Genomic DNA, 13,211 nt, shown 5'->3' on the forward strand with positions numbered 1-13,211 from the left:
GATAATATATAGATGAGAAAACATCTTTCGATTTTTATACTTTGCTTGTGTTTTATTTTTGATCACTGCATCTTTTTTTGATGTTTTAATTTTTATACTTTTAATTTTTATTATTCTCCAAGATTCTTATGTTTTGTTCATGGAGTAATTAAAAATAATAAAAAATAAAATTATAAAAATTTAAAATAAAAAAAATGCAGAAATTAAAAAAAAATGTAAACTAAGTGTAAAAACTAAACGTTATATTTTCGCTGTGTGGATATTATATCGCCTTTTGTTTTAAAATAACCCTCTGTTCAATCAAGTCATATGTTGCAACGTTGAGGTTTATTTGACTCATCCCGGCCTAGACGCCGCCAAGTCCAAAAACTGCTCATCAGCTGCACACAACCAACTCCTCTCCCCTGCCGCTTTCTATCTTTCTTCTTTACAACGTCGCTGGGCTGAAAGTTGAAATCCCAGACAGCGAAGTGCGTAAAGAATTCAGAATTTTACTCACTCCCCGGCGTTCTACTTCAATACCTTCTTCCGCTTGCCCTGCACTTTTATTATTTATCTTTTCTTTTGAACTCCATAGACTGTAAAATATGGAGAACCTTAATCTAACCCTAACATCTTCTCCAAAACACGCGTTGCTGGGCCAGTTTCCTGCACGAAACTCCATTAAAGACGTCTTTAGAAGAAAGCCTTTTTCATTCGGAACCGCAATAAGTCCTTATTCTAGACGTTCCGTGTCTGCTCTCTCCCGTTCTCATGTTCATCGGGCTGCCGCTAAACCCAGCAAAACCCAAAATCTGGTAAATCTCTTATTATCTCCTCTATTGCATTTTTTTTTTTGCTTTTAAGGATTCGGGCTTCGGGGAATGTGCTGGGCTGTGGTAGGTTCTCATGCAATGCTCTTTACCGTAATTAGAAGTGTCAGGGTCTTATCGCTGAAATATATTAAATTGTATATATAATTGAATGCTGGTTCTTCTGGTTCTATGATGTATGGTAAGAGATATCAAAATAATATAACGCAGTGCTCTTGACATGCTACATTTAGATTCTCAAAGGTTTTCAGTTTTCGTAAGTCATACAATTAAATTTGTGTTGAATTCTGCTATCTTGTCCGTGCGGGGTAGATTTAAGAATAGAGAAATACTTTGTATATCAATCATGTTTAATCACCTAGCTTCTTAGAAAGAGAGTCACGATGATCCATGTAGAAAGTGAAGTTGTTCTATATCTAGATGAGATGATGAATAGGTTGGCGAATAGTATTACTGTATTAGTAGATGTCGGAATTGACATAGTGCTGATGAGAGAGGTTTAATTATTGTTTTTATAGCAAACTGAAGCAATAGTGTTTTGATTTGATGTGCATCCATGTTAAAAATTCATTGACTTGATCTCAGCATACTTTCAAATTTGGCGACCATATCCACGATTTATTTCTCCTTCCCCTCTTGTTTTCTGATTGACGAATGTGTGGTAGAAGCTGAATGTATCTCAATGTTTTCTGTTAAACTCTTTTGAGACATAATGTAAGACCTGCTAACAGTGCAGGAGACGTTGATAGTGGAGCATTTCGCTAGCATTTCCTCATCAAATAGTCAAGAAACATCATCTATTGGAGTTAACTCACAGTATTCAGTACCACCTCCGTCCTCAACTATGTAATCAACTAATCTCTCGGATACTGTACCTCTTGGTCATTCTACATTTATGTCCTTATTTTCCTCAAATTGTTGTCATAGTGAGAGACTGAGAGTAATGATTTTTTGAAAATTCATATGTGCATACACACATTTTGATTTGCTTAAAATTTCTCGTTTTTATTCCATTTTTCTATATATTTATAGAGGGTCGCCACTGTTCTGGATCGGTGTTGGTGTTGGGCTATCCGCACTTTTCTCATGGGTGAGAATTGTAATCATTATTCTGTGCGATATGTATCAATTAGGCTTTTCCATGCTGCCTGTTTAACTAGTTAAGTGTTTTGCAGGTATCTACGAGGGTAAAGGTGAGTGTCAATTTCTTGCAGTACATGGGCATAAGCTGGTGTGTACTTTGAGTTTATGGTAATTCTTCGCATAAGATAACTTACAATTGTCTATTCCATAAAGAATGATTAGCTGTAGAACTTAACCCTCCTGCCATGGTTTGGATAATCCCATTGCAGAAATCATGATATTGATATTAAAGGTCAGCTAGATTTACAGTTGCAGCAAGAATTTCCTTAACCATAAAAAATAATTTGGTTTGATTCTTGATGCCTCTGATCTCAGTCAATAGATATCGTTAATTCATGCTTCTGCTTTTAAAGTGAAACAAGCAAACCGTAATAGTGAGATTCAAACTCTGAAGGATGTTTATGTTAGTTTTAAATAGGGTCCGCCATGTCAATTAATTAATCTTCTATAGTCTGCAAAGGACTGAGAAAGCTGATTGTGATATGCGTATTCACTGAAGAACACTGCATTATCAGGAAATTGATTTCAATTTCAAGTAAGAGTAAAACTTCTAGGAAGCTTTTTTTTTTTTTTAAAAAAAAATTTGTATGGAGAAGCCACTGAGTGGTCAAGCCAGACCAAACATTTTCGTTCAATTTTTTTTTAATGCCTATGAACCTGAGCAGGAAATGTTTTGTATGCTTTTTCATCTTATTTTTTCTCCCTTAATTTGCATCCTCCTAATAAGTTGTTTTCTTTTGGATAAAATGCTTAACTGTCCCCTTGCTATTCCATCTCTTTCTCAAAGTATAAAACTTCCAGCAAAATATTCCCTTCCACTCCTTTGTTTATCCCATCTGAACACACTCTTACAGAGAATATGTTGCGGCTCTTGTTATCATTATTATTTATTTACTTATTTTTTGCTTTTTCCTATTTGATTTTTAATTATTTCATTTAGAGTAAAAGCTGTATGTGTTACTTCCCATGTAGTTTCTTTGCTAATTTTTTATCAGAAGTGATTTTTTCCATCATATTTTATTCTGTCCTGTTAAATGGAATTGGATTTCTTCCCATTGGTACAAGTCTGCGATTTGTAATATGGATTAATAAGGGTAGATTTGAGTTTTGTGCTCAGGATTTGGGAAATACTATGAAATATGAATTCTATTCAGGTGGTTGGTTATGGATATGATGAAATCCCTGTTCATTGCATGCCCTCGTTGTTGGATGTGGAATGGTTTAAGTAGTTTAAAGCAAAATTTCACTTCTTCATGAATGTATATTGTGAATGCAAGGCATGTTTTTTAATGGATATTTAGGTATTACTGGATGTGGAAGTGTCACATTGAGAAGTATGGGATGCTCAATGGGTGGGATATTTAACTAGGTTGATTTTAGCACCTTAATAGCTAGCTTTTGAGAGAGGGTTTTCTAAACCATTTGAATACCCATCAATTTGTATTATAACTAGTGGTTGACAATTTTGAAAGGGGGGCTACCTATGTAGAGGTTTGGCTATTGAGGAAGTCTAGTGAAGTGTCATAGAGTGCACCCACTAGGACATTGGCTCTCTAAGGGAGGCCAGTTGATGGAGACCTGGGCAGTCTGGGATGCTTGGGTCCCATATAAAGCAATCTAGGATGCTCAATCGGTTATTTAAATAAGTTGGCACTTCCACCTTAATATATATCTGTTGGGGGAGAGTTCCCGTCGCACTTGATATTTTCCATCCTCATGAATTCTGTCTATAACATTATCTTATGATCTTCTTTCAGAATTATGCAATGCAACAAGCTTTCAAGACCATGATGAGCCAGATGAATTCACAGAGTAACCAGTTTAACAGTCCTCCCTTTTCTCCTGGATCTTATCCATTCCCTGTGCCTTCGGCAGCAGGCCCCGCTGCGCCTGCTGCTTCTCCTCAATCTCAAACATCTACAGCATCAAGCGCACCGCAATCTGCTGTCACTGTAGATATACCTGCAACAAAAGTAGAGGCAGCTTCGGCCACCAATGTCCAGGATGAAACACAATCAAAGAAAGAACCCAAAAAAATTGGTAACAGCAAGAAAGTCTGCTTACTCCTTCCATTTCTCTTTCTTTTGGATCAGACATTGCTCTTGAACTTCTTAATGCAGGGAATATGTTCCCACTAGGAGATGTGCCTGTTAAATAATTGCCCTAGTTCTTTTGTTTTTCCTGGTTCAAAAATACACCTTGAATTTTCTGCCATTATTTATTCTCTTTTGGGGGGAGAGTGGCACATATAAGATGTAGGAAGTAATATTCAACACGAGACACTCCTAACATCACTATATCTCCCTATTTATGCTAATTGGAGAGTCCCCTAACTAATTAAAACCCTCAACCAGTTTCCAATAATTATTAATCCCATGTAACAGAGGGGATAAATTTTCTGCTGAGTTCAATTTCTCAATTTAAATGCTGTGAAGTTTACAATAGATTTGATGCTTTAACGCTGGAAAGTACTTCAACAAACCTAAAACAGTGATTCTTTTGCTGCTTCGCTTTTAGATAAAATTAGCAAACTTTCCATAGATCATGTTTGAATGTGATATGATAGCAAAATTAACCAATATAGTATATTCATTCTTAAGGCAAAAAATGGAAACAAAAAGAGGCACATAAGCTGATAGGAGTATTATAACTTAACAATTACATAAAAAAGGCTGTGCTTGGGGTGAAACAACAGTTCAGAAGCTAATAATCCTTGATTGTATTTGAAATATGTGCTTTAGACATTTTTGGAATCCTGCAAGTAAATAGAAATACACCAATTGTAAATTGTTAATATGAAAACCATAAGATGATTAAGTTGCAGTGCTGAAGAATAATAATCGAAGGCAGAAATGAATAGGGAAGAAAATTTTAGTTTAAAAGGAGAATTGGAAAGAAATTTATAGAGTAGCTGGTATGGAAGCAGTGATTTGTCCAAGAATATAAGATAAAGCTTATAAATGATAAGACAGCTGAAGAATAGGGTTTGTGAGACATTACCGATGGAGCATCCAATTATAGCACAAATTCCACAATTTCTTGGCATCAAAATTCAGTTCATGTGGAAAATCTGTTCCTTGGCGCCCTTAGCTCCCCCATCCTCTTCAATGTCTTCAAGATCGAGAAGCGTGACATCTTCATTTTCACCTGCATGCCCTCCATCACCTTCACCGGCAGCCTGCCACATCTACTCCTACCTTGACTCCTCCAAGCCCAAACATGCCCTCATCAAGTGCTTCTTCCACCTCCTCTCCTCCAAGAAAGACCAGGCCATGGCTGCTTCGATCTCATCTCTAGGTGGTGGTCATTTGTTTATTATATACATAGGAGGTCCCAACCTTAATGCCAAGTATGTTCTTCATTTCCCTCCAGGTTGCTTTGGACGATTTTCCCTTTGCCAAGTCCACGCCCAGATCTGGTCACCTTTCATGGTTAATTTTAAATTGAATAAAAGCAAAATTGAATTGGGTAAAAGGAAAAAAGGTTTTGGACGATGTTATGGTTTTGCTAGTGTAGTTTTAAGGGAGGGTATTTTGGTCTTTTGAATGAAAATTATACCATGATTCCATAGACATACCAATCATGTTTTAAACCCCATATCCATTCCATATCTACTTCCATATCTATTTCCATTTCCATCGAAGTCACTTCCATTGTACCGACGGGGCATTAGCATGGGTACCTGTCTCTCATTACAATGGATATCAATAGTCGCATATCCTTTGTTTGGCTATGGAGTTAGGATTTCAATATATAAAATTATTTCGTTTGAAATTGAAACTGTTCTTTCACCTGCACCATCATTTATATTACTAACAAATGCTTAATATTTAATTAGATTTTTTGAAATTTTGGGACATAGTCAAATGCTTCCTGAGTTTATCTTCCTTGGTAGTAGATATGATACTGCTTGATGATGTCAATTTCCATATTTGTGTACTTTTATTGCACAAGTATTGAAACTTTTCCTGTTCCTGATAAAATTTCCATCACAGCTTTTGTAGATGTTTCTCCTGAAGAAACTCAACCGAAAAATCCATTTGAAAGCTTCAAAGATGTTAGTGAACCAAGTACCACCAAGGAAACTCGGGTTCCTGATGAAGTGAGTTTTTAAGATTTAAGTTTTTGCTAATCAAGTTACGTTCTTAAAAATGTGACCATCCATGTGTATTAATTGAAGGTTTCTCAAAATGGAGCAGCACCACCTAACCAGGGTTTTGGTGGGTCACCTGGTTATCAATCTTCAGGTAAGTGAAGAGTCAGTTGAAACACATTATATTTCCACTCTTCCTGGAACTTTGAAGAAATTCATGGCCACTGTTCTATTAAAAACTGTTTTCTCTTGTTTTGCCAAGCTGATATAATTATACATATAGCTATTTTGTTTAAATGGTGCTTATACACAAGACAAAGTAACAGAATGCAAAATCCACGAGGCCATCTAGATGCCATTCCGTCCTTTAGACCTTGCAAACAAAAATCCACTGAGCAAGCATAGTTTGCAACCAATCTACACCACTACTGAATTCCCTGTAAAATTGCCAATCTGCTAGCAGCACCAGAGAGCCCACCTATATCATCCAGCACAATCACCTCCAAGTCTGCCTTCAAATTTACCCTCCTATATCCATTGTCTGAAGAAATCATACCACTCCACATCCATCTTGGTCAAAGTGCAGATAGCTAATTTAACAGGGAAGCCCACAACCCTAGTGCTAATGGAGTCAGGAAACTGACCTTTACACACGCCACAGATGCTGGGTTTGGCTCAATTCATTGTGCTATACCCAGTCTACAAATAAGCTAAACAGACCAGGTGCTTTTTCTATGAAGCTGATCCTTACATTAGGTAATTTTGCTGGGTCTGACACAATTTCAGTGCGCTATACCCCACAAAAAGTGAACATGCTTTTACTTCGCAGAAGTCCTACATTCCTCTTCATTTTCCATTGTATACTGATTGGCCCATTAGTAATGGGCCAAGACTGAGATACTTGGAGGCTTTCAGATGTGTGTGTCTGTGTGCGTGTGGGAGTAGGCTAGTGGGGAGGAATATATATGAGGTAGTTGGTTAAAGTGGGAGGGCAAGCAATTAGTGAGTGTTGTTTGGGAGTGACTCTAGCCTCTTGAATGGTGGAGGAGTTGTGTGTTTGAGTGTTTGTGTTTCTGTGTCTAAGTTATCAGTGTAGCTTTCTTTCATCTCACTTGTATTTGTAGCTTAATTTATTAAACTTACACTCCAGATTATTATCTGTTAGTTATTATCTATTGTGGAGCTTGGTTCCTGTCATCATGTTGATTTATATTAAAATGCATTTTAAAATATGCTACTAGGATGCTAAATGATATTAATCTGAAGATACTTTTTGATAGCTAAGTATTACAACTTTAAAGTATTAAAGATGTACATTAATTTTAGCATCGAAAATGTTAAAGTTAACTTTATGATGATATTCTTTTTTACGTAAATAACTGCTTCTGATAGGGTTAGGATAAAAAAAAATATAATTATTAAATTTATTGTGGTAGCTTCAAATTAAAGATGTATTAGTAAAAAAATAACTTCTTCAAAGATTAAATGACCTGGTCTTCGTACTGGTTCAAAATCCTTGCATCTCTCAGTAACTGGAGTTGTAAATTACATAAGAAGAAGGATAAGACAACCTTACGGAAGCCACAAGTGAGGTTTTCTTTGTTTATTAGTACTGGTTCGGAAAAGTATTGTTTACTAGTAGCATTGATGCTATGGGTTGAAGTCAGTTGAGGTTTTGTTTGGCTGCAATCACGGAACATATATTATCCCTGACTCGCCAGTCACATCAGAACCGACACTCCTGTAACAAGGAGGATGTGTGTTTGAACCCCAGAGTGGGAAATTGTGGTGGGTGTGTTTCCTTCCTATGGAGGAGTGTAAATATGGGTGGGCGAGTGGGTGTCATGGGTAATTGTCCCCTACCGAAAAAAAAAAAAAATTGTCTGTGACTCTGTTCTTTCAATGTTGCTTTAAATGGCTGCATTCTGGTTTAACCAAATGTTAAATTTGACCTTGTTCATTTTTTGGTTAGGAAAATCAGTCTTATCAGTCGAAGCCTTGGAGAAAATGATGGAAGACCCAACAGTGCAGAAGATGGTTTATCCGTAATATTAATTCCTTTTGACTTAGTGATTATGATTTTGGATTCTCAGTAAATGTCTACTCTTGGCTGTGAGGCTGTCTATGTAGTGCTCCTTTCCCTGCATATGCTTTAAATTGCACTTCTAATCATGCTTAAGAAGCTTATTTGTTTCCTTTTTGGTTCTACTTCCTTAGGCAATGTTTTAAGTTCAATTTTTATGTTGTATTATTTGCCTTTTTATTCTCCGCATGTTGCGTGACATTGAGGGGTTTTAGGTGAATCCTTCACTTTTTTAGTTTATTATTTGTTTTCCTTTGGTGGCTTTCATCACCTTATAATTGTACTTCTATACGAGACTTTTCCTATTACCTATTACAAACAACAGAGAGCTAGGATGAAATGTACTTTTAACTTTAACATGTCAGTTGCTGGCAGTTGATATTGGAGCCTACATTGTTTTTCTTTCAGGACTTTGCCCTTTGTTTTTGTCTTTTTTATCTTAATTCCTCCCCCTTCCTAATCTTGTTTTTCTTTACTGTACATGTAGTTTTCTTATAAACTCTGTTACTGATCATACTGGTAAAGTCCAAGACTTCTGTATTTTTATTTTCTGGCTGAAATATGTAACCAGTGCAATTCAAATGTATATATGAACCCTAACGCGAGTTATTCTGACAGAAAACTACTGTCTGATCTTCCCTTTAAATCTCTTTTTGGGAGGATATTTTTTCCTTTCTTCCTCTTTATTCATTTTTTATAGCATCTTTCTTCGGCCTTCAAGAGACGGCATAGTTTGGTTTTCATCTCCCTTTAATTGTCTGTAATATGTTGGGAGCTTTTTTGTATGTCAATTCGGTCCCTTTTTTTTTTTTGAATAAATTGGGTTGATTTCTAGCATATTCATTGTGTTCTCAATGCTCCATGAAATTTTCAACTATTGTTATTCGTGCTTATTTAAATTATTTGATTTTTTTTTTCCTTGCTATCCAAAAGAAAATTGACTTATATTTGGAACTGCTGCAGCTATTTACCTGAGGAGATGAGGAATCCTACTACCTTTAAATGTAATTTCCTACCTTTTCAGACCTCTGATTATATTGAGTAATCATAAATGTTATAATATATAAAATATTGTCCTTTTTGTGCAAAAATGTCTATATTTCTTATGACACCAGCATTTCTCATCTTTGCTGGGGGCTCAGTATCTTTTTCTCTCTCCTCTTTTGGCATATGATACTGTAAAATAGAAACCTGTCATGCTTCACTTTAATTTCTACCACCTGACATCTTAATATGATTAATGAAAACTAATTAGTTGCATTGTTGCTGCTTAACTAGGGATGCTGCAGAATCCGCAGTACCGTCAACAACTCGAAGAAATGCTGTAAGTTCATGCACTGTTCAGTGTCATGCTGTTTCTGGGGATCTTTTTATTTCAATTGCTTTCTCATTGGATCCATTGATTTGGTGGAAAAATAAGCTGAGAAAATTTTGACATGCATTATTTACTTTCTCACATTTCAGTGCTAGTATTCAGGTGGGCAGAATAATTGTCCACAGGCGGATAATGACTTCCTCTTTTCTGAGTCATCATTTTGTGGCAGCATACTCAAGATTTTTCAGTTTTCTGTGGGCCATCATGCCCTTTCGTGAAACATCCATAATCAAGTTATTGTTCTCATTTATTTTTGCCAACGGCTTCTGATTTTAGGAGATTTACTTTCAAATTATAGACTTAATGGACATGCTCTATGTACCATAAGTGTAAGTTATTGCAATCCCTTTTGGGTATTAGTTGCAAGGTATTTTCCAGGGGACGGTCATTTTCCTTTTAAAGTATGAATCCTTCAATAATTAATGCTTTTTTTCTTGTGTCTTTAAAAAGAATTTTACAATATAATATTAATAATATAATAATAATAATAATAATAATAATAATTGGAGGAATGTTTTGCTGAGTAATTTATACAGCATGTTTAACCATGAATGCGAGCTGAGAAGAAGTTTTGAATACTTATGCGGTCCAGCATACTGGTCAAATTTTTATGTATGTAATGGCTAGTTGAATGGATTTGGGAAGTGATACATTTAAAAATTATTCCTAATATTTCATGTTTCATTTGATAATGCCAAATTTTATTTTTATTTTCGTTCTGTATGTTGCAGTTCAATAAATAAATGTACTCTTTTGTTTTGATTAACCTTGCTGTGTGATCTTCCCTGGCGTCAAAGTATTTGAGATTCTTCTCTTATATTTCTTTATGTCCGGTTTCAGCAACAATATGAGTGGGAGTGGTGAATGGGACGGCCGAATGATGGACACCTTGAAAAATTTTGACCTGAACAGTCCTGAGGTTAAGCAGCAATTTGGTAACTTTTTGTCTCTTGCTTCACATTAACTTGAACAACGTTTAGTTTTTAGAGCTGGATGAATTAAGCTCATTCCTCACGGTAGTTCCATTCTATGCCGATTGCTTTAAATTTCACTGGACTCAAAACTACTCACAAGTTTAATATTCTTTTTTGGTTCCATCTTCTTGGTTATCCCTATAAAGCTTAGAAACTTCAAAACATGAGTTGTGCCCGCATCTGACACATGTTAGGCTCTTTTGTTGGACTTTTCTAAAGTTTGATTCCACTTTATCTCTGCTATCTTATCTACCTTTCAATGATTTTCATGAAACCAATCCTTTTGATTGTATTTTCTGTTGTGAGATATTGATATTTGTTAAAAATAAGAAGTTTCATTGAACTTCAAAATCTAGTCAGTTATCTTATCTACCCATTGTGTTTGTTTGTTTGATTCTGCTTTGATATGGTTTATGAAAGAGATGAAGCAAAAGCCGGAGTTAAATGACTGTGCTTAAATTTTGTTCCTCTTATAGTAAGCCAGAAAATGAAGCCAGAGATGAAGGAATTTCATGTAAGCCAGAAAATAGCACTATCCCTAAGCATCTGGCGGAAAACCATGCAACAGAAAAGGAAGTATTTTATATTTTTATTTTCATTACAAACCAGAACTAAATAAGGAAGCAAAACGTTGACTATCCCTAGGTAAATGTCCATAAAAACACACATAAAGCAGGAAACCACTCAGAAACAAGCAATTAACCAGTATGGTGGAACCAAAAAAAAATGTTATACTGCCATTCTAAGACACCAGCACTATCTTTATCCACTTTTTTCTTCCCCTTATTGGATGTTTCTATGTACCCTAATGTCATTGCATCCTCATAACTTGCTTGTTCTTGATGGACTGTCTGATATCTAAGACATGTTCTTGTTTGGAAGTTTATATTCAAGATATGCTACTTTTAATGAATGAGAGAACGTATCATTCCTCCAAATTAGTTAGCATGTTGAAATTTCTTTGCTGACTGATTTGTCTTTGTATGCCTGGCACGATGGGTATCCTAATGTCTGGCACAATTCATTGAATTTTTGAAAGCTATGACGACTTAACTCTTAAATTCCCATGTTTATTTTAGTGAGACTGACAATCTAGAGTTACTAGCAAAATGTCTTCCGCATAGGATCAATTAACAAGTGGGTGGGTTATCCCCCTGGAAGTTTTTATTCCCACCAGGAACATAGGATTTCCTATATTGTAACTCTGCCCCTCAGACGATTTCAATGCATTTCTTTGTTTGACTTTAACAATGAATCTTTCTTTTCTTACTCTTTGCTTCTTCTAAACATTTTACCTTCATCAGATCAAATTGGGCTTACTCCTGAAGAGGTCATTTCAAAGATAATGGCCAATCCTGATGTTGCAATGGCGTTTCAAAATCCTAGAGTTCAGGCAGCCATCATGGATGTATGTACTACTATTATTTATTTGTTTTATAAGTAGAAGACTGACTATCTTCTTTCACCTGGAAAAAAAAAAACGACGACTTACTTTATTATGCTGTGATTGCAGTGTTCACAGAACCCGCTGAATATTACTAAATATCAAAATGACAAGGAGGTAGCTTGATGCTCCATTACATCCTCAGCTTTGATTTTGTCACGCTTATGTCCTTTGTTTATTAGATTTGGATTTGCAACCTAGGTTACTTGGTGGTGTGTGCATTGTGCTTAATTAATGCTAGATTTTAAATTTTTGTTCAATCATTACTTGTCCTTAACCAGTCATTCCTTACGAACCCCGTTCATGTTCATTGTTGGATATTCTGGTTTAGTTTATCATCTAATAATTTTGCTTAACTATAAACTACAGGTTATGGACGTCTTCAATAAAATATCAGAACTCTTTCCTGGAGCGACTGGATCACCTTAATTCATCTGCTTGCTGCTGTGGATGCTGGGCTGAAGTTATTGTTGCCTTTAGAGATGAGCAAGGGACTGCAAGACTATGTTGATGGCTCTGCAGTGGCTTGCTGTTTTTGATATGTCGGGATAAATAATTCTAGTTGGCTGGGGATAAGTTATCTCAATAGATGTTTTTTTTTTTGGGTGAAATTGTTGAAATTGTGTATTCATGTTTTGGATATCAGTGTGGATTTTGCTCGCTGTGATTAGTTCTGGGATGTAGCTATCAATAACAACGCTTCAACAATCAGAAAATAAATAAATGCCTTCCTTTTCTCTCCGTGTGTGGCTCATGAGTAGGCATTTATTGGGTGAGCATAAGCTCCATGAAGTGGAACTATGCTGTACCCACTTGCAATTTCAAATTTTCAGTACTGAATGAATTGTATGGTATCAAAATATTGCCTCTGGCTTTAGCATGGCAGCTGGATAAGGTTTTGCTTTAATGAGATTGAACTCTTAACGTCCTCTGTTCCTTATTTATGTGTAGTGTGATAAGCTATTATTTATTACGAATCTCAAGTTTATTGGACGATTGAGAATTTGAGTTCTGTACATTTCTGTAGATTATTCTAGTTGGCTCTTCTTTGTACTGTGTCGTTATCGTGAGAAAGTGAAGGTTCTCAAGTCATATGATGGTAAATCTCTCTACGTATCTAAACGTACGAGACCGAGTTGGTTTGAAACATTCAGATTGGTTGCTAAATTCTCGTAATCTGACAAAGATCCAGATCACGTGAAGATAGCCGTTGGTGGATCCACTTCAAACATTCATGTGCCTGTGTGACCAAAAAAATGGGCACATAGCTAGCCTTCCTGTACCTCA

At 35.9% G+C, this 13,211-nt stretch overlaps 1 protein-coding gene across 1 annotated transcript; it reads left to right on the forward strand.

Moving 5' to 3' along the window:
* The first annotated feature begins 318 nt into the window (after positions 1 to 318).
* LOC129317990 (protein TIC 40, chloroplastic) lies at positions 319 to 12,665 on the forward strand. The gene is made up of 14 exons (XM_054962455.1): positions 319 to 780; positions 1,532 to 1,658; positions 1,845 to 1,902; positions 1,988 to 2,005; positions 3,713 to 3,995; positions 5,951 to 6,057; positions 6,136 to 6,202; positions 8,021 to 8,093; positions 9,095 to 9,135; positions 9,410 to 9,455; positions 10,347 to 10,441; positions 11,785 to 11,888; positions 11,994 to 12,041; positions 12,294 to 12,665. Exons 1-14 carry the CDS (start codon positions 588 to 590, stop codon positions 12,351 to 12,353), a joined length of 1,320 nt encoding a protein of 439 aa, XP_054818430.1. The 5' UTR covers positions 319 to 587; the 3' UTR covers positions 12,354 to 12,665.
* The last annotated feature ends 546 nt before the right edge of the window (positions 12,666 to 13,211 follow it).

Source organism: Prosopis cineraria, unplaced genomic scaffold (assembly GCF_029017545.1).
Source record: "Prosopis cineraria cultivar Desert tree isolate PC_DT_omini unplaced genomic scaffold, ASM2901754v1 PC8, whole genome shotgun sequence".
Taxonomy (NCBI): Eukaryota; Viridiplantae; Streptophyta; class Magnoliopsida; order Fabales; family Fabaceae; genus Prosopis; species Prosopis cineraria.